This window comes from Erythrolamprus reginae, chromosome 1 (genome assembly GCF_031021105.1).
Source record: "Erythrolamprus reginae isolate rEryReg1 chromosome 1, rEryReg1.hap1, whole genome shotgun sequence".
NCBI lineage: Eukaryota > Metazoa > Chordata > Lepidosauria > Squamata > Dipsadidae > Erythrolamprus > Erythrolamprus reginae.
In genome coordinates this window covers 9,221,318-9,242,606 of record NC_091950.1, presented here as the reverse complement: position 1 = coordinate 9,242,606, position 21,289 = coordinate 9,221,318, and the positions used below count along the sequence as shown (strand labels likewise).

The 21,289-nt window shown below is 46.4% G+C and overlaps 1 protein-coding gene and 1 long non-coding RNA gene across 2 annotated transcripts in view; both read left to right on the top strand.

Annotated features, from left to right (window-relative positions):
- MAP2K2 (mitogen-activated protein kinase kinase 2) overlaps positions 1 to 7,875 on the top strand; it is a 57,872-nt gene extending 49,997 nt beyond the window's left edge. Inside the window, exon 11 of the mRNA XM_070744054.1 lies at positions 7,083 to 7,875. Coding sequence (XP_070600155.1) covers positions 7,083 to 7,193 — 111 coding nt within the window. The 3' untranslated portion in view covers positions 7,194 to 7,875. The remainder of the gene's footprint in view (positions 1 to 7,082) is intronic.
- A 1,858-nt stretch (positions 7,876 to 9,733) lies between these two features.
- Positions 9,734 to 13,908, top strand: LOC139163100 (uncharacterized). The gene is made up of 2 exons (XR_011558407.1): positions 9,734 to 12,749; positions 12,889 to 13,908. It is a non-coding gene; the product is annotated as an uncharacterized lncRNA (long non-coding RNA).
- Positions 13,909 to 21,289: the final 7,381 nt, after the last annotated feature.

Below are 21,289 nucleotides of genomic sequence, written 5' to 3'. Positions count from 1 at the left end.
GGCCGACTCCGTGCCATTTTTTTTTAAATTATTCCAAGCTGTAAGAACTCAGAAATGTAACTTCTTCTGAATTCCCCTTGCCCAAAATACAAAACCTTAAAGACTTCAGGAAGAAGGGAAAATCCATTGGGAAATAGTGAATGACTTCCTGTTGCCGTGTTTCTCCTCCTTGCGTTTTAAGTTGTGTGGACTTCAACTCCCAGAATTCCTCAGCCAGCCAGGAAGTCCACATGTCTTAATAACCACCAAGGTTTAAAAAAACAAGCCTTTTTATAGAGGCAGAAAGCGGGCTCTGCATAGGACTCGTCTGTCTGCTTATCTCCAGACAGGAGAATTGTATCCAGCTCTGCGCTGCTGAGATAATCCCCCAGTTTTTTTTCCCTCCACTTGCATTTCTTACTCAGAACATCGGTCTGGAGAGCGCAGAGTCGTGAATAAGCACATGTGACACAAATGTGATGTGAAACAGCAGGGTGGGTTTGACTTCCTTCTCAAGCCATTGAGGGAGGGGTCCGCTATCTGCAAGGAACAGAAATTGAGCAGAGGCCTTCGAGAAGGGGCTTTCCGTTCCCAGCCAAACCTTCCGTCAACAAACTGTCAAACGAGAACCGGATTAATGAAGGGGGGGGAAATCCACCCTAAATGAAAATACAGCCAGTCCTCGACTTAAGACCACCAATTGAGCCCAAAATTTCGGCTGTTAAGTGAAGACCTTTGTTAAGCAGGTTTGGACCCATTTTTACGGCCTTTCTTGCCACCGTTGTTAAGCAAATCACTGCCACTGTTGATAAATTAGTAACCCTGCCGTTAAGTGAATCTGGCTTCCGCCATCGACTTTGCTTAGAAGGTCTCGAAAGAGAATCCTGTGACCTTGGGACGTGGACAACGGTCATAAGTTTGAGCCGATTGCCAAGCGTCTGAATTCTGATCACATAACTGAAAAACAGCCATAAGTCATTGTTTTTAGGGCCTCTGTAAATGCAAACGGTCACTAAACGAACGGTCGTTAGCCGAGGACTACCTGTAAATTCAAGACGTGTCAATGTGTGTGCGTGCACCCAATTTTAAAGAGTTAAATTTTTTCTTTAAATTGTAATGTCCCTTTTTTTATTCTTGAAACCCTCCCCATTATTATTTTTTTCAAATACAGTAATACCTCATGATACGAATTTAATTGGTGCAAGGAGGAGGTTCGTATGACGAAAGGTTCGTAAGACGAAACATTGTTTCCCATAGGAAACAATGTAAAGTCAATTAATCTGTGCAACCAAAAAACCCCCGCAAAAAAAACGGCTTTCGGCGACTGCTGAGAAGCCGTGCGGCTGTTTTAAAAGATGACAGCCGGCCTGGGGGGCTTCCCAGCACCCCCCCAAACCCGGGTTCGGGGTTAGGGGGGGTGCTGGAAAGCCCCCCAGGCCGGCTGCAACCTTTTAAAACAGCCGCGCGACTTCCCAGCAGTCTCCGAACGCCGGTTCGTAACTCGAAAAAAGTTCGTAAGAAGAGGCAAAATTTTTCTGAACCCCGGGTTCGTATCACGAGTTGTTCGTAAGACGAGGGGTTCGTATCTTGAGGTACCACTGTAGAGGAAACTAAAATTTGCCTTTTGCAACTTGATACTGTTTTGCATAAAGGTCGTGTCTCTTTAAATGGGGACGGACTGCAGGTTTCAGCGTTCCTGGCCGCTGCTTACGCTAAATGCGGTGGTTGTGCTATAGGGCCACAGACGCCTCAGCAGTTTGGTGGAGCCACAGTCTACACAGGGCTCCCCCCCCAAATTTACAGTTATCCCACGACTTATGGAGACAATTGGGACCAAAGTTTCCATTGCTAAGCACGGTGAATACAATAGGAATAGGAATGGAATTAATAAGAATTGAAATTAGAATTTAGACTAGAAGGGACCTTGGAGGTCTTCTAGTCCAACCCCCTGTTTTGGCAGGATATAGCCACGTTGACGAACCTATGGCACACGTGCCAGAGGTAGCAGGCAGAGTCCTCTCTGGGCATACTATTATTTTTTTTGGGATTTGTATGCTGCCCCTCTCCGTAGACTCGGGGCAGCTAACAACAGTGGTAAAAACAACATGCAACAATCCAATACTAAAGCAGCTAAAAACCCTTATTTTAAAACCAATCATACATACAAATGTACCATGCATAAATTGTAGAAGCCTAGGGGGAAAGAATATCTCAGTTCCCCCATGCCTGACGACAGAGGTGGATTTTAAGAAGCTTACGAAAGGCAAGAAGGGTGGGGGCTATTCTAATCTCTGGGGGGACTTGGTTCCAGAGGGCCGGGGCCGCCACAGAGAAGGCTCTTCCCCTGGGTCCCGCCAAGCGACATTGTTTAGTTGACGGGACCTGGAGAAGGCCCACTCTGTGGGACCTAATTGGTCACTGGGATTCGTGCGGCAGAAGGCGGTCCCGGAGATGTGCGCTGTCTCCAGCTGCTCTTCTGGTTTCTGGCGTCCATTTGCGTGCTGGCCAGCTGGTCTTCACGGGCACTGGACCATCTGAAACCTGAAGACCTCTACCTCATGTTCAGATTTCTGGTGCTGTGGTGCACATGTATGTTCCGGTTTGGGTACTTGGTGCCGAAAGGTTTCGCCATCACTGCCCTATACCATTTTAGACAAACGGTTGTCCAGTGTCTTGTTAAAAACTTCCAGTGGAACATTCACAACTTCTGGAGGCAAGTAGTTCCACGGATTAATTGTTCTAACTGTCAGGAAATTTCTCCTTAGTTCTAAGTTGCTTCTCTCCTTGTTTAATTTCCACCCATTGCTTCTTGTCCTGCCCTCAGGTGCTTTGGAGAATAGCTTGACTCCCTCTTCTTTGTGGCAACCCCTGAGATATTGGAACGCTGCTATGTTGTCTCCCCTGGTTCTTCTTTTCATTAAACTAGAGATACCCAATTCCAACAACTGTTCTTCATATGTCTGGTCCCCTAAATCAGTGGTTTTTCAACCAGTGTGCCGTGGCACACTAGTGTGCCGCGAGACATGGTCAGGTGTGCCGTGAAGCTCAGAGAGAGAGAGAAAGAAAGAGAGAAAGAAAGAGAGAGAGAAAGAAAGCAAGAGAGAAAGAGAATAGAGAGAAGGCAAGAGAGAGAAAGAGAACAAGAAAAAGAAAGAAAGAGAAAGAGAGAAAGAGAGGGAGGGAGGGAAGGAGAGAGAGAGAAAGACATAGAGGGAGGGAGGGAGAGAGAAAGAGCAAAAAAGAGAGGAAGGAAGGAAGAGAAAGAAAGGGATGGAGAGAGAGAGAAAGAAAGATGAAGGGAGAGAAAGAGGGAGGGAGAGAGAAAGAAAGATGAAGGGAGAGAAAGAGGGAGGAAGAGAGAGAGAAATAGAGCGAAAGGGAGGAAGAGAGAGAGAGAATTTTTTTGTTCAGACTTTTTTTAGTCCTCCCCCCCCCCCGCTCAATGTGCCCCAGGGTTTCGTAAATGTAAAAAAATGTGCCGCGGCTCAAGAAAGGTTGAAAATCACTGCCCTAAATCATCTTAATTGCTCTTCTCTGCACTTAATTCAATGAGCGACTGCTGGTTTTACAAACTTTTTTGCACATGTCCATTATCCAGTATGCGGTTGTTGCAAAGCTGCTCTTTCCAGAAGAGCAACTGCTCTTTTTTTGGTTTGTTACAGTGGTACCTCGGTTCTCGAACGCCTTGGTTTTCGTACATTTCGGATACCGAACAAAATTTTCTGCCAAAATTTGCTTCGGTATCCAAACAAAAATTCGGATACTGAACAGAAAATTTTGTTTACTATCCGAAATGTGCGACCAGGGCAGCTTTGCAAAGCAGCTGCCACAAGATCTGAGGGGACTGGGTGAGAGGGAATGGGAGTCGGGATCTGACCCGCCCCTCCTGGCCGCCCTCTTAACAGCCTCCCAGTCTCTACCGTCTAACTGCTCCAAGCTGCAGCAAGGGTAGGGCTGGCTGCAATACCAGCAGCTTCGGGAGGCTCCTTTCCTCAGCGGTTCAGTTTGTTACCTCCAGGCAGCTGCACCAATTTTTTCTTTCCCGGTGGTGGCGGCGGCTCCGGCGGCTTCCCTTCATCACGTGACGTTCCTGACACTGCTGCTGCTCCTCCTCGAAGGGAAGCCGCCGCCATGAAAGAAAAAGTTGGTGCAGCTGCCTGGAGGTAACAAACTGAACCGCTGAGGAAAGGAGCCCCCCAAAGCTGCTGGTATTGCAGCCAGCCCTACCCTTCCTGCAGCTTGGAGCAGTTAGACGGTAGAGACTGGGAGGCTGTTAAGAGGGCGGCCAGGAGGGGCATGTCGGATCCCGACTCCCATTCCCTCTCACCCTGTCCCCTCAGATCTTTATCCCATAGGAAATAGAGGAAATAGATTTAATTGGTTCCCAGCAAGTCAATGGGCTGGGAACCAATTAAATCCATTTCCTTTATTTCCTATGGGGTAAATTAATTCGGTTCTCGACCAAATCGGTTCTCGACCACACTTCCGGAACGAATTGTGGTCGAGAACCGAGGTACCACTGTACTTTGAAAATGTCTCGCTTCTCATCCAAGAATCTTTTTTTTTTTCTTCACTTCTGAAGAAATTCTTTGGATGAGAAATGAAACGTTTTCAGAGGGGGGTGAAAAGCCCCCCAAAATATTGGGGGAAAGTACAGTGTTCCCTCGATTTTCGCGGGTTCGAACTTCGCAAATAGCCTATACCACGGTTTTCCAAAAAATATTAATTAAAAAATACTTCGTGCTTTTTTTCCTATACCACGGTTTTTCCCACCCAATGACGTTATACGTCATCGCCAAACTAATAATTTTTGCAAATAAATAACAAAAAAATAATTATTATTAATAAATAATTATGTTTATAAATATCAGGATCACTAAGTGTCTTATTCAATGGTGAGTACCAGTAATAATGGTGAGTAAATGGTTGTTAAGGGGATGGGAAATGGTAATTTAGGGGTTTAAAGTGTTAAGGAAGGCTTGTGATACTATCCATAGCCAAAAATGGTGTATTTACTTCCGCATTTCTACTTTGCGGAAATTCGACTTTCACGGGTGGTCTCGGAACGCATCCCCCGCGGAAATCAAGGGAACACTGTACTTCTTTTTTTGTTGTTTTGGCCACCCTAGTTAAGAAATTTAGTGCCGTTGTTCAGTGAATCATATGGTCATTTAAGCAAACCCAGATGGTTCCATTGTTGGGAGCCAGCTGGGAAGGTCACAAACAGCCATCACCCGATCTTGGGAGGCTGCAACCAGCTGTAAACACACACACACGCCACACCGGTCTGAATTTTGTTGATGTGCGGTGATGGTCATAAGTCACAGCACATCAGAGCCGGGGTAACACAGTGGTTAGAGTGCAGCACTGCAGGCTACTTCTGCTGACTGCTAGCTGTAGTTCAGCAGTTCAAATCTCACCACAAACTCAAGGTTGACTCAGCCATACATTTTTCTGAGGTGGGTAAAATGAGGACCCAGGGGCAATATGCTGACCCTGTAAATCACTTAGAGAGGGACCGCCTTCTGCCGCACGAATCCCAGCGACCGGTTAGGTCCCACAGAGTTGGCCTTCTCCGGGTCCCGTCGACTAAACAATGTCGTTTGGCGGGACCCAGGAGAAGAGCCTTCTCTGTGGCGGCCCCGACCCTCTGGAACCAGCTCCCCCCGGAGATCAGAACTGCCCTCACCCGCCTTGCCTTTTGTAAAGTTCTTAAGACCCATCTCTGCCGTCAGGCATGGGGGAACTGAGACATCTCCCCTGGGCCTATACAGTTTATACATGGTATGTTTGTGTGTATGCTTTTTAATAATGGGGGTTTTAGTGTTTTTTAAATTATAGATTTGTTCTTACATTGTCTTTGTTATTGTTGCCCCGAGTCTATGGAGAGGGGTGGCATACAAATCAAATCAAATCAAATAAACAAATAAATAAATGAATAAATAAATAAATAAATAATGAAGTGGTATTAGGGGTAGTAATTTCTGACAGTCTCAAAATGGGTGAGCAGTGTGGTCGGGCAGTAGGAAAAGCAAGTAGGATGCTTGGCTGCATAGCTAGAGGTATAACAAGCAGGAAGAGGGAGATTGTGATCCCCTTATATAGAGCGCTGGTGAGACCACATTTGGAATACTGTGTCCAGTTCTGGAGACCTCACCTACAAAAAGATATTGACAAAATTGAACGGGTCCAAAGACGGGCTGCAAGAATGGTGGAAGGTCTTAAGCATAAAACGTATCAGGAAAGACTTCATGAACTCCATCTGTAGAGTCTGGAGGACAGAAGGAAAAGGGGGGACATGATCAAAACATTTACATATGTTAAAGGGTTAAATAAGGTTCAGGAGGGAAGTGTTTTTAATAGGAAAGTGAGCACAAGAACAAGGGGACACAATCTGAGGTTAGTTGGGGGAAAGATCAAAGGCAACATGAGAAAATATTATTTTACTGAAAGAGTAGTAGATCCTTGGAACAAACTTCCAGCAGACGTGGTTGGTAAATCCACAGTAACTGAATTTAAACATGCCTGGGATAAACATATATCCATTGTAAGATAAAATACAGGAAATAGTATAAGGGCAGACTAGATGGACCAGGAGGTCTTTTTCTGCCGTCAGTCTTCTATGTTTCTATGTTTCTATAAGTCTAAGGGCTATTGCTATAAGTGGAAGGACTGGACGTATGTTACTTTTTTTGTAACTTCAGACAGTTGGTTGTAAATCGAGGATAACCTGTACTGAGATGGACATTCTTTGGGTCCTTTTTCAAAAGTCCCCCACCCAGCAATCTCCAGTTGTGGCCGCTTTAAGACTTGTGGACTTCAACTCCCAGAATTCCCCAGCCTGCTCTGCTGGCTGAGGAATCCTGAGAGTCGAAGTCCACAAGTCTTAAAGGGACCACATTTGGATACCTCTGTCCCACACCTTTCACAAAAAAGGTTCAGATAGGGAAATTCAACTTCCCTTTGACCCCCTGACCCTTGTTTTCCCAGCCCTCTGCAAGGCCACCGCTTCCTGTCCTTAATTTCCATCCAATGACGTCTATGGTGCTAACTCTCTTCTTTTTTTTTTTACCCCCTTTCCTCCCTTCCCTCTTCTTTCCCAGAATCACACCTTCATCAAGTGTGCCGAAGTGGAAGTGGTGGATTTTGCCGGCTGGCTATGCAAGACGCTGCGGTTGAAGCAGCCCAGCACCCCTACCCGCACGGCCATGTGACCGCCACGCCAGCTGCCTTGTTCTTCCGCCTCCCTCCCTCCCTCTCTTTCATGCACCTGCTTGTCTGCTGCTGTTCGCTGCCCTCCCGGCGGAAGGAGGAAGCCCCCTTGCCTCTCCTCCTCCTTCGGACTTTGCACCCAGAACGAGCCAGGCAGGAGAGCTATCAAAAAAGAGATTGCGTCTCTCTTTCTCTTTCTCTCTCTCCCTCAAGAGCAGAAAAGTATCTCGGCTTCTTCCTCCCTGTTCTTGGGTTTGGTTTGGTTTCTCTTCCTGCGGTGGGAGAATCCCTCGCTCTCTGCAAGCTCTCCAATTTGGGTGGGAAGGGCTGGCCGAGACGGGCTTGGCTTCTGTTTGGTTTGAGGAGGAAAGAATTTCCAGGATAGGCTTTCTCTTTTCCTTTCTTTTCTTTTCTTTCCTTTTCCTTCCCTTTCTTTTCCCCCCTCTCCTCTCCCTTCTTCCCCTCCTCTTTTCTTTCCTTTCCCTTCCCTTCCTTCTCTATTTCTTTTTTATCCCTCTTCCTCTCTTTTCCTCACTAGCTTTCTCTCTCTCGCTTGTCTCTTTCATTTTGTACAATCGTTTATCCAAAGCTGTGGAGGTGGTTGAACTAACATAGCCACCCTGAGTCCCATGGGATTGGGCAGCATAGAAATCAAATAAATTAAATTAAATTAAACACCTCCAAGTACCCTTCCAACTCTTTTATTTTGTTTTTGTTTTTCTGTCTATCATCTATATCTACCTACCTACCTATCTATCTATCTATCTATCTATCTATCTATCTATCTATCTCATCTTTTTCTCTTTCCCTCTCCCCCTTCCTTCCTATTTCTTTCTTTCTCTCCCTCTCTCTTTCTGTCTCACTTTCCCTCCCTCCCTCCCTCCCTCCATTCCTGTTTCTTTCTCTCTCTTGTTTCTTTCTTTCTCTTCCTGTTTCTCTCTCCCTTTCTTTCTTTCTCTCCCTCCTTTCCTGTAGGTGAGTCTAAGGATGAGCATTTGCTGATGGGCAGAGACCTCACTACCTGGGCCAGCCAGGGCAAAGCGGGCAGTTTAGCCAATCCGAGGGCTTTGTCGTTGCCTCTTGGACCTACGGCCCAGGAACGGAAGGGACCTGTGGCCTCTTGATTTCCTGGAAGCTGTTTGGGAGCAGATAGCAAAAGAAACGGCCCGACTGAGGAACTGTGTCTCTTTGGCCGAGCTCTCAACTCCTTCCTGTGGCCATCTTCTTTTCCACTCTGCCTGCCTGCCTGCCTCGTGTCCCCTTTGAAGGGGAGAGGGCAGGAATTTGGGTCTGGGTGGGTGGGTGAAAAGGCAGGCAGACTTGGCTCACTTGAATTACCTTCTCCGTCCGTCCAGGCTTCGGTGACACGAGGAGGAGGAGTTTGAAGCCATTGGAGAATGCTGAGTTTTGGGAGAGAGGAGGGGGCAGTCATGGTGGGCAGAAAAGCTTTCGGTTTGTGGTTTCGTGAGGATTATAAGTGTGTGGAGGACCGGTTGTGTCAGTCTCTCTTCTTTTCTCCCAGAGCCGTGAATGCCAGCAGCGCCTGTGGCCTTGGCTGTCCCTTCTCCCCTCCTGTGTTTTGCTGCTTGGATACAGCCAGGCTGCCCGAGGGTGCCATCGCTCTGGTTTCCCCCCTTAAGGCTCGCCCGGCTTCGTCTGTTTTCCTTTCTTTGGGCTCGGCTGCTGCACTGCCCTCCCAGGAGGCTGCGGTGTCATCATAGCAGTTGGGCTGCACACCTGGGGCTCTCCCGGGTTGCAGCCCTCGGCCTCTCTGGCTCTGAGGAAAGGCAGCCACTGCAGGGGGGGGGAGGACTAAATATTTCATTGGCTGGGCCAGGATGCCCCCCCCCGGTCTGTTTTTAGCCCCCTTGCCTCCATCCCCTTCCTTCCCTTCCCTTCCTTTCCTCTCTCCCTCTCATCCAACCATCCATCCTATTTATCTTTTTCTTTCTTCATCCTCCCATTTCCTTCCTCTCCCTCCCTCATCTGTTTATCCTTCCTGTCTTCCTTCCGAGCAGTTCAACAAACTGCTTGGAAAGTTAACAACCGGTTTTTCTGAAGTGGTGCAAACTGGCTGAGTGCCACCACTGATTAGGTCCGTCCTTCCTTCTTTCCTTCCTTCTTTCCTTCCTTCCCCCCTTCCCTTCCTTCCCTCTCTCCCTCTCATCCAACCAATCATCCTATTTTTTTCTTTCTCCATCCTCCCATTTCCTTCCTCTCCCTCCTTCCTTCTCATCTCTTTATCCTTCTTGTCTTTCCATCTTTTTCCCCTACTTCCATTTTCTCTCCTGTTTATCCCTTTCTTTCCATTTTCTCCCTCTCTTTCTTCCTCCCTCTCTCTTTTTTCTCTCTCTTCCTCTTCTTAAAATTGCTAAATGCTTCGGTCGGCAACATGGATGACATGTGGGTTCCAAAAAGCCGATGACAGTCCTGCTGGACCTAAGAAGAGGGGGGTGTTTTTCCTGGAGGAGAACGATGAACCCTCCAATTGGCCATTGCCCTCTTAAAGGGTTGTAGCCTTTTACCTCGCCCCTCCCTCTGTGGCCCCTTGGAAGGGAATCTCCTCTCCTTCATCCATCGATCTCATTCAGCCAGACAGAGCCACTCTCTATGGCCTATTGATCTGCTGGCGGGCTAACAAAAGAGCCCCGATGCTTGCAAAGGGTTTACCCCTCGGATACTTCAGCACCTTTGCTGACATCATCTTATCTCAGTGGCATGTAGAACAACCACACCCAACTTCATTTACTGCCATCCTCAAGTGGCAGCCCCAAGGCCAGAAAGGGTCGGAGTAAATCCTCCAATTCTCCCTGGAGCAAGGAAGTCAAGAATGAAAGTGGTCATAAGTAGCGGCTTTTTCCTGCCAGAAGCCTTCGGCTGTCCATACTTTTCCGGCATGGCTCCCACATATTTCCCCCTCCCAAGTTTTAACAGAAGACCACAGAACATTCAAGCTCTTTCTTCTGCCAAACTCGTAGCAAAATGGACATATTCTCTTCCCGCAAGACTTCCCTGTTAGTCCCCATGAATATGGCTGGCGTCCCTGTGAAGGGTAGCTAAATCCCACAACTGTAGTTAAGTAGTAGAATTGGAAGGGACCTCGGAGGTCTCCTAGTCCAACCCCCTGCTCAAGGAAGGAGACCATATATATACCAGTGATGGCGAACCTTTTTTTTGCTCAGGTGCCAAAAGGGCGCGCACACATGTAATGGTGCGAAGGCACATGCCTACACTCAATGCAGTGGCATCCCCTCATGCATGCACACACAACCACCCCCCCACACACACACTGCCCCCAAGTTTCCAAACTTCCAGTTGGGTTGTTGGGAAGGTTTGCCTATTTGCCAATGACTCTAAAGTGTGCAATAGGGTTGATATTCCTGGAGGCGTCTGTAATATGGCAAATGATTTAGCTTTACTAGATAAGTGGTCAAAGCAATGGAAACTGCAGTTTAATGTTTCCAAATGTAAAATAATGCACTTGGGCAAAAGGAATCCTTAATCTGAGTATTGTATTGGCAGTTCAAAAACTTCAGAAGAGAAGAATTTAGGGGTAGTGATTTCTGACAGTCAAAATGGGTGAACAGTACGGTCAGGCGATAGGGAAAGCAAGTAGAAGGCTTGGCTGCATAGCTAGAGATATAACAAGCAGGAAGAGGGAGATTGTGATCCCACTGTATAGAGTGCTGGTGAGACCCCATTTGGAATACTGTGTCCAGTTCTGGAGACCTCACCTACAAAAAGATATTGACAAAATTGAACGGGTCCAAAGACGGGCTACAAAAATGGTGGAAGGTCTTAAGCATAAAACTTATCAGGAAAGACTTCATGAACTCAATCTGTATAGTCTGGAGGATGGAAGGGAAAGGCTGGACATGATCGAAACATTTAAATATGTTAAAGGGTTAAATAAGGTTCAGGAGGGAAGTGTTTTTAATAGGAAAGTGAACACAAGAACAAGGGAACACAATCGGAGGTTAGTTGGAAAGATCAGAATAATAATTTATTAGATTTGTATGCCGCGCCTCTCTGAAGACTCGGGGCGGCAACATGAGAAATTATTATTTTACTGGAAGAGTAGTAGATGCTTAGAACAAACTCCCAGCAGACGTGGTTGGTAAATCCACAGTAACTGAATTTAAACATGCCTGGGATAAACATACTGTATATCCATTCTAAGATAAAATATAGGAAATATAGGAAGGGCAGACTAGATGGACCATGAGGTCTTTTTCTGCTGTCAATCTTCCATGTTTCTATGTTTTTCTCCATCCACAGGCTCTGGAGGCTTTCCTGAAGCTGGGGGAGAGTGGAAAACAGCCCAGTGGGTGAAAATTGCCTCCTCTCCAGAAGCCCAAAAATCAGATGGCCAGCATGCATGCACATGTGTGCTGGAGTTGACATAGGGCAATGATGGTGAACCTATGGCACGGGTGCCACAGATTGCACGCGGAGCCATATCTGCTGCCCCATGAACTGTTGCCCTAGCTCAGCTCCAATGTGCATTTGTGTGCTGACTAGCTGATTTCTGGCTTGCACAGAGGCTCTGGGAGAGCATTTTTGGCTTCCAGAAAGCCTCCGGTGGGGTGGGCGAGGGCATTTTTACCCTCTCCTCTGCTCCAGGGAAGCCTTTGGAGCCTGGGAAAGGCAAAACATGAGCCTAATGTTAGGGGCCACCAGAAGTTTGGAAACAGACCGTTTCTAGCCTCCAGAGGACCTCCGGGGGGGTGGAGGAAGTTGTTTTCACCCTCCCCATGCATTGAGTTGTGGGTATGGGCACTTGTGCGTGCATGATAGTGCGTGCATGCGCTCTTTTGTCACCAAAGGAGCATCTGAATGGAACTGAGTTTACTGGCTGGATTCCCTTCCTGTTGCCAATGCGGAGTTTGCATTGAAAGAGGGGCATGGCCAACACCGCAGCGGCACGGAGTTCCCCGCACACCACAGGGGAATCCTGAAGACCTGGTACAAGTTATTACCAGGTGAGAACCAACTTGATGGGACCCGTAAAACCCCATAATGGGAACCAACGGCAGTCTCTCGGCAGCAGATCGTTTCTCGCTGTCTTGCTCTCAGGAAATTCGAGGCAAGGAAGGATTTTTAATTGGTTGTCGTTCAAGTTGAAGTTTCTTTTTTCTGATTGAATCTGCGGCCTTCCTTTTTTTCGGAAGAGGGAGAAGACTTCTCAGGGACGTCTTCTTTTGAATTTCTCCCTGGCTCTACTACATCCCTGAAATTCCCTGTCCAGAAAAGCTCATCGGTATCTTTTTCTCCTCTCTCTCTTTCTTCTGTTTTTCCCTCCCTTTCAACTAATTTGAGGGCCGAAGGCGCAAGGAGCAGGCGGTGGCCTGGGTAGCAAATTTGAGCTTTACTTCAGAGGGGGAAAGGATGCAACGGTTAGCGATTTAACTCAGAGCGGAGGGTCGGGAGGAAGAATTTAAGCCCGGTGTAAGGGTGGGAATTCACATTTTCCCTGCTGTTTGTATTGTTTCGAGTGGGGAGGAAATGGCTCGGCCGTAGCTCTTTAGATCAATGAATTGGCCTTCATTTTAAAGCTGGCTCTACTGCAGGAGCCTGCAAACTTGGGAACTTTTAAGACTTGTGGACTTCAGCTCCCAGAATTCCCCAGCCAGCTCAGCTGGCTGGGGAATTCTGGGAGCTGAAGTCCACAAGTCTTAAAAGTTCCCAAGTTTGCAGGCTCCTGCTGTATTTGAATGCTTCTATTGTTGCCCTGATCTGTGCAGCTAAGAGTGCATGGAGCACCCTTTCCCCCACCCTACCGAAGAGCGGTGAGAGAAGGGGGGAGAAAAAGGTGGAATCTCCCAGGAAGAGCCCAAAAATGCAAAGAGAACTGTAAAAAATATAAATAATATAAATCTTTAGGCAATCCTGGAGGGGCCGGGTTGTGTCCAAAACATTTTGAGATGGCGAATCATCAACGGGCCGGTGGAATCTCTTGTCCATTTTTATGCAGGCCACTGCAAACGAACACCCGTTCTCCTGTTACAGTGTCCAGCTCGAGACATTTTGGACCTTAATCTCCTGAGAGCCGGCCCGTTTCGCAGCGTGACGGCAGGAGGGTCTGTGGCGCATGGCTCTCTGGTGTTGTTTCTTTAAAAAAAAAAAATCCCCACTAGCTGCTATTGTAATTCTCTCGTCTCCCCCTCGCGAACGCATTTTGTTCCGATTGTTTCGGGTGTGGTGGGGGGGCCAACACGACTCCTGCAGATTTGAATGTATCCTATTCAGCGTTTGGAGTTGAGAAGCGGTCACAGAGGTCGCTCCGTCCAAAAAAGGACGCTGCTTTTTCTCTCTCTCTCTCTCTCTCTCTCTTCTTTTTCCTTTCTAATTTTGATTATTTCGACAGAACCCATATCTGCACAGTGAAGCTTTAGCTGGGTAGGGAGGGGAGCGGGAGGGGGGAGTTGTCCGTGGGCCCCAGGGATGTCTTCGTGTTTCTCTGCCTCTATTTAAATTTTTGAACCAACCAACAACAAAAAAAATTAACTTAGTAAAAATGTTTGACAGATCGATATGTTTTGCTCTTGTTTTGTTTTTGTTTTGTTTTTTTAATTTGGGGTATTTTCTTTTTTGGCTTGAGTTGTTTTAGGGGGTGTTTTAAGGAGAATGTGTTCAGCTTTATGATGGTGCAATTTTTTTTTTTAAGGAAATATTTTCATCATGGGGAGATAAAATAAATGGCACTTTACATTACAATGTGCTTCTTTCTCTCTTTTTTTAAAAGTATAAATATAGATCAGGGGGTTTCAGACTTGCCAACTTTAAGACTTGTGGACTTCAACTCCCAGAATTCCCCAGCCAGCATGTGTTAGGATGGGTGGACTTCAACTCCCAGAATTCCCCAGCCAGCATGTGTTAGGATGGGTGGACTTCAACTCCCAGAATTCCCCAGCCAGCATGTGTTAGGATGGGTGGACTTCAACTCCCAGAATTCCCCAGCCAGCATGTGTTAGGATGGGTGGACTTCAACTCCCAGAATTCCCCAGCCAGCATGTGTTAGGATGGGTGGACTTCAACTCCCAGAATTCCCCAGCCAGCATGTGTTAAGATGGGTGGACTTCAACTCCCAGAATTCCCCAGCCAGCATGTGTTAGGATGGGTGGACTTCAACTCCCAGAATTCCCCAGCCAGCATGTGTTAGGATGGGTGGACTTCAACTCCCAGAATTCCCCAGCCAGCATGTGTTAAGATGGGTGGACTTCAACTCCCAGAATTCCCCAGCCAGCATGTGTTAGGATGGGTGGACTTCAACTCCCAGAATTCCCCAGCCAGCATGTGTTAAGATGGGTGGACTTCAACTCCCAGAATTCCCCAGCCAGCATGTGTTAGGATGGGTGGACTTCAACTCCCAGAATTCCCCAGCCAGCATGTGTTAGGATGGGTGCACTTCAACTCCCAGAATTCCCCAGCCTGCATAGCATAGCTGGCTGGAGAATTCTGGGAGTTGAAGTCCACAAGTCTTAAAAGTTTCCAACTTTGACGACCTTCGATATAGGTGAGCTTGCGTGGCTAATTGTTTATTTCTACTTCCAAGAAAACTTTGCAGTTGTTCCCCTGTGAGTTTCTATAGCTCACTTCGAGGGAATTATTCCCATAAACCATTACAGGTAGTCCTCAACTTATAGCAGTTCGTTTAGTGACCGTTTGAAAATTACAATGGCACTGCAAAAAATGTGATTTATGATTGGTTTTCACACTTACAACCTTTGCCACATTCCCATGGTCACCTGATCAAAATTCAGACGCTGAGCAGCTGACTCATTTATGACGGTTGCAATGCCCCGGGGACACGTGGTTCCCCTTTTGCCACCTTCCGACCAGCAAAGTCAGTGGGGAAGCCGGATTCACTTAACAACCAGGTTACCGTCTCAGCTGCAGTGATTCACTTAACAACCGTGGCATGAAAAGTCGTAAAATGGAGCAAAACTCAACTGTCTTGCTTAACGGAAAATTTTGGACTCGATTGTGTTCATAAGTCGAGGATTTCCCGTGCAACGCTGCAAATTGGAAAGCCAAAACAAAACAAAATGCTGTCCATCGTGACAAAGAAATCCTTATCCAGTGGTTTTCATCGCTATACAATACGTTTACTTTTCTGATCAGCTTCATTTCTTCAGTTTCTAGTCGCCCAATTCAGCCAATTGAACCAGAAGTTTGGTTTATTAGGATGCCATTGAACAAGAATTTGAGCTTAATCTCAAGATCGACCTCTTCCTCCACCCCGCGGACACACTGATTGCATGTGACTACCAAGGACAGTCCATGGAACACTGGACCTCTTGACTTCCAACATGATGGTCCAGGAAGATATTTGGGTCAATAGTATCCAAAGCCATTGAGAGTCCGGATATGGTTCTACAGTTGTCCAGGTTTTGCTGAAGGTGGTTGAGCACAACCAATGTCCTATCAGCACAAGGTCCTTGTCCAAAACCTGCCTTGAGTGGGTCTAGTGTCAAGCCGGTGCAGACGTTGGTGATAAATCAACAGCTTGCCACAGTATCTGTAGAAGGCCTGATGTTGATGGGAGCTTGGGAGGGGTGATTTTCATGAAGGACAAAGCATTCTTTCGAGTGGTTCAAGGCCATCCTATGTCCACCACTCGGGCAGAAGCAAAAGGAGGACTTGCCACGCTGGCACAACTTGAGTGGGCAATGTGACAAGTTTGGGTGGAGTGGGGGGATAAAAGATATGAACTTTCAACTGGGTGGGGAGTTTATTTATTTATTTATTAGATTTGTATGCCGCCCCTCTCCGAAGACTCGGGGCGGCATACAAGTTCAGATTCAGGTTCCCCGGTGTAGGTGCCGGGTGGCTCCGGCAATAAATTGGAACTTTGAGGAATGCCTTGACTTGGATTCTGAATTTGGATGTTACCTGGAACCTTGACGTCTAGATCAGTGTTTCCCAACGTTGGCAACTTGAAGATATTTGGACTTCGCATTCGCTGGCTGGGGAATTCTGGGAGTTGAAGTCCAAATATCTTCAAGTTGCCAACGTTGGGAAACACTGATCTAGACGTCAAGGTATCAGGAACCTCTTGAGGAGCACCCCAACCAGTTTCCCTTGAATTATTGTAACTCCTATTTATGACGGTTGCAAGTGACCTTCTGACAAAGTCGGGGAAAGCCAGACTCAACCCCACCAAATGACTCACTTAACGAATGCAGTGATTCACTTAACGGTGGCAGAAAAGGTTTTTGCAAAAGGGAACAAAACTCACTTAACAAGCTTCTCACTTAGCAACATAAAATTCTGGTCTTGATTGTGGTAGTAAATCAAGGACTACCTGTACTGTGTATTTATAAAGGTAGGTGGATGGATAGATGAAAGAGAAAGAATGGGTAGATGATAGACAATAGAAAGATAATTGATGGATTGTAGATACAGATGGATGGATAGATAATAGCTTGATTGATAGAGATAGATCGATAGATGGATAAGGATAAATACAGTGGATGGAAATAGATGATAGATGGTGGATAGACAATAAATAGAGATGGATAGATATAGATGGAGATAAACAATGGATAGACGATAGATTAGACAGACTAGAGATGGATGGATGGATATAGTGAGATTGAGATAATGAGATAGATACATAGTGAGATAGAGATAGTGAGATAGATAAATAGAAGATCGATAGGATAGATAGATAGATAGATAGATAGATAGATAGATAGATAGATAGATAGATAGATAGATATGGTTGGTTGGTTGGATGGATGGATGGATGGATGGATATAGATCCAAAGATGGTGGATAAATAGACAGTGGGTAGATAGATAATAGACAATATAGATGGATAGATGATAGACAATAGATTAGACACAATACAGATGGATGGATAGATATAGAGAGATGGAGAGAGAGTGAGATAGTGAGATTGAGATAATGAGATAGTGAGATAGAGATAGTGAGATATATAAATAGAAGATAGATAAATAGAAGATAGATAGATAGATAGATAGATAGATAGATAGATAGATAGATAAGATAAGATAGCTAGATATGGTTGGTTGGTTGGTTGGATGGATGGATAGATAGATATAGATCCATAGATGGTGGATAAATAGACAGTGGATAGATCGATAATAGACAATATAGATGGATAGATGAAGACAATAGATTAGACACAATACAGATGGATGGATGGATGTAGCGAGAGAGATAGTGAGAGTGACAGAGTGAGATACATACTGTAGATAAATAGATGATAGATATAGAAGATCGATAGATAGGGGAGAGAGAGATAGTTCTGCTCATCTCATCCCTGACACCGAGTTTCCCTAAACTGAATAGAATTTTTTTTTTAAAACAGCCCAATGCAAAAGATGCACATCTCATCCCTTTGAAAGCAACCAACCCCTGAATTAACGTTTTGGAGGCTTTGCTTCCCTTCCCCCAAAACAGTGGCTGGGTGGGAAGCAGCCTAGAATCCCAAGGCAAAGTGATGTCAGTTGCTTCCTTCAGTTCTGCTGCAGCGTTTTCCCGGGACATGATGAAAAAGTTGGCTGGAGTGCAGGCAAGGTCAACCAGCAATGTCAACAACTATCTGTCCTGCTTTGCCCTCTCCCCCTTCACACACAATCCCCACCTTCCTGAACAAGGCGAGGGGGCTGAACGGGCAGAATAAAATGAAATTTGTCCTAAAGAAAACCCCAACCGCTGGAGGCCTGTAAAAGGGTGTTGCCTTCATCCATCCCTTGCTGTCATTTGCCTTTAAAAAAAATACCCCCCTCCCTTAATCGGGATTCATCACAGACCCTAGGCAGGAACAGCCCCTGCCCATAAAACACCAGAAAGCTCCTAAAAATACCTTTAAATTAGAATCTGGGAGAAGAAAAATAATACAAACAAGGCAAAGCCCAAGAGAACACTTTTGGTTAGGAAATGCTGGAAGGCAAAATCTTGCGGGAGCTGGAACAATTTAAAAATAATAAAAATAAAAACCCTTAACAAGAGAAGAATGGAGCAAGAGCGATTTCAAAGCTGATTTGGAATGTAAAAAAACCACCTGATTTAGAATGTAAAAAAGGTGATTTAGAGCAGTGTTTCCCAACCTTGGCAACTTGAAGATATCTGGACTTCAACTCCCAGAATTCCCCAGAGTTCTGGGAGTCGAAGTCCCAAAGTCTTAAAGCTGCCAAAGTTGGATAGCTAGCTGAGGAATTCTGGGAGCTGAAGTCCACAAGTCCTAAATCTGCCAAGGTTGGATAGCTAGCTGAGGAATTCTGGGAGTTGAAGTCCACAAGTCTAAAGTTTGGATAGCTAGCTGAGGAATTCTGGGAGCTGAAGTCCACAAGTCTAAAGTTGCCAAGGTTGGATAGCTAGCTGAGGAATTCTGGGAGTTGAAGTCCACAAGTCTAAAGTTTGGATAGCTAGCTGAGGAATTCTGGGAGTTGAAGTCCACAAGTCTAAAGTTTGGATAGCTAGCTGAGGAATTCTGGGAGCTGAAGTCCACAAGTCTAAAGTTGCCAAGGTTGGATAGCTAGCTGAGGAATTCTGGGAGTTGAAGTCCACAAGTCTTAAAGCCTCCAAGGTTGGATAACTGGCTGAGGAATTCTGGGAGTTGAAGTCCACAAGTCTTAAAGCCTCCAAGGTTGGATAACTGGCTGAGGAATTCTGGGAGCTGAAGTCCAAAAGTCCTAAATCTGCCAAGCTTGGATAGCTGGCTGAGGAATTCTGGGAGTTGAAGTCCACAAGTCTTAAAGCTGCCAAGGTTGGAGACCCCTAATTTAAGACACTAAAAATTTTAAACGGGCCATTTAAATATGATGTCCCTGCCTAAGGGTTTTATATTTATTTAGAATTTTTTCCCCGCTGCCCATCTCATATCCAAAGACACTGGGTGCCTTACAGCCAAATATCTAAAAAAAAAGAAAGACATTAAAATACAGTTAGCCCTGGATTTACCATAACTGAGCCCCCAAAATTTATGCTGCTTTAAAATTTGTTAAGGGAGCTTCCTCCCATTTCATGGCTTTCCTTGTCAGCAAGTTGCTGCAGTTATTAAATTAATAACAAGCACAGTTGTAAAATGAATCGGATTTCTCCATTGTCAGAACGTCGTAAAAAAGAATCGCACGATTACTGACACGGTCGTAAATGTGAGTCAGTTGCTAGGCACCCGAATTTGGATCGCGAGACCACGAGGAAAGGGAAAGAGGACCCTAAATTAGGATGGTCTGGGAGATTTTTAAACATGGCTTGACTTACAACCACAATTGAGCCCGGCGTTACTGTCCTTAAGCGAGACATTGGTGAAGTGAGCTGGGGCCCATTTTACAACTTTTCTTGGCACTGTCAAAGAAACATAGAAACATAGAAGATTGACGGCAGAAAAAGACCTCACGGTCCATCTAGTCTGCCCTTATACTATTTCCTGTATTTTATCTTAGGATGGATATATGTTTATCCCAGGCATATTTAAATTCAGTGACTGTGGATTTACCAACCACGTCTGCTGGAAGTTTGTTCCAAACATCTGTTGTGGTTAGCTCTGGCCCAGCTCCTGCCCCAAGGACTGTGGATGTGGGGGAGACATCCACATGCCGCAGCCCTGTTTTGCTCCCAGTGGAATCTGCTGATGAAGGCTCCTCTGACCAAGAAGACATGAGTGACAGGGAGGAGGAGAGTGGGGCGGCAGACAGCTCAGCAGGAGATCAATTATCTAGCTCCTCCTTGTACTCAGAACAAGAGTTAATGATACAGCCACGCATGCGGAGAGCGATGCATAGGCAGCAACAACTGAGAGATTATTATCAAAGAAAATGAGGCCACCTGTGGTTGGGTGGGGCTGTGGTAATTAGTGAGGCTGCTATAAATAGCAGCCTGTGGGTTTGGCCATTGTGCAGGATTATCTGATCCTTGTGTTTCGTGCCTGCCTTGCTGACTTTGACCTTTGTGTACTGATTTTTCCCCGCTTTGAAACTAAACCAGAGCAAAGTGTGTTTCACTTTGTGAAAGAAGAAGGACTGTGAATTGCCTCACAGCTGCAAGCTAAGTATCTCAGAACTGATCATCCAAGGGCATGGGGCGAGGTATCATCAGTACGCTGATGATACCCAGCTTTACATCTCCACCCCATGTCCAGTCAATGAAGCAGTGGAAGTGATGTGCCGGTGTCTGGAGGCTGTTGGGGCCTGGATGGGTGTCAACAGACTCAAGCTCAACCCGGATAAGACGGAGTGGCTGTGGGTTTTGCCTCCCAAGGACAATTCTATCTGTCCGTCCATCACCCTGAGGGGGGGATTATTGACCCCCTCGGAGAGGGTCCGCAACTTGGGCGCCCTCCTCGATCCACAGCTCACATTAGAGAAACATCTTTCAGCTGTGGCGAGGGGGGCGTTTGCCCAGTTTCGCCTGGTGCACCAGTTGCGGCCCTATTTGGACAGGGAGTCACTGCTCACAGTCACTCATGCCCTCATCACCTCAAGGCTCGATTACTGTAACGCTCTCTACATGGGGCTACCTTTGAAAAGTGTTCGGAAACTTCAGATCGTGCAGAATGCAGCTGTGGGAGCAATCATGGGCTTTCCCAAAAATGCCCATGTAACACCAACACTCCGCAGTCTGCATTGGTTGCCGATCAGTTTCCAGGCCCAATTCAAAGTGTTGGTCATCACCTATAAAGCTCTTCATGGCACTGGACCAGGGTATCTACGAGACCGCCTTCTGCCACATGAATCCCACCGACCGGTTAGGTCCCACAGAGTGGGCCTTCTCCGGGTCCCGTCAACAAAACAATGTCCTTTGGCGGGGCCCAGGGGAAAAGCCTTCTCTGTGGCGGCCCTGGCCCTCTGGAACCAACTCCCCCTGGAGATTAGAATTGCCCCCACCCTCCTTGCCTTTCGTAAGCTCCTTAAAACCCACCTCTGCCGTCAGGCATGGGACTCACTTAACAACTGCTGCGATCCACTTAACCACGGTGGTAAGGAAGGATCGCCAAGCGGGGCGCAGTTCACTTAACAAATGTCTCGCTTCCCAACGGAAATTCCGGGGCCTGATTATGGTTGTAAATCGAGGACATAACTAACTTACTTAAAATGCGAAATGCTTTCAGGCTTTCAATAAAATC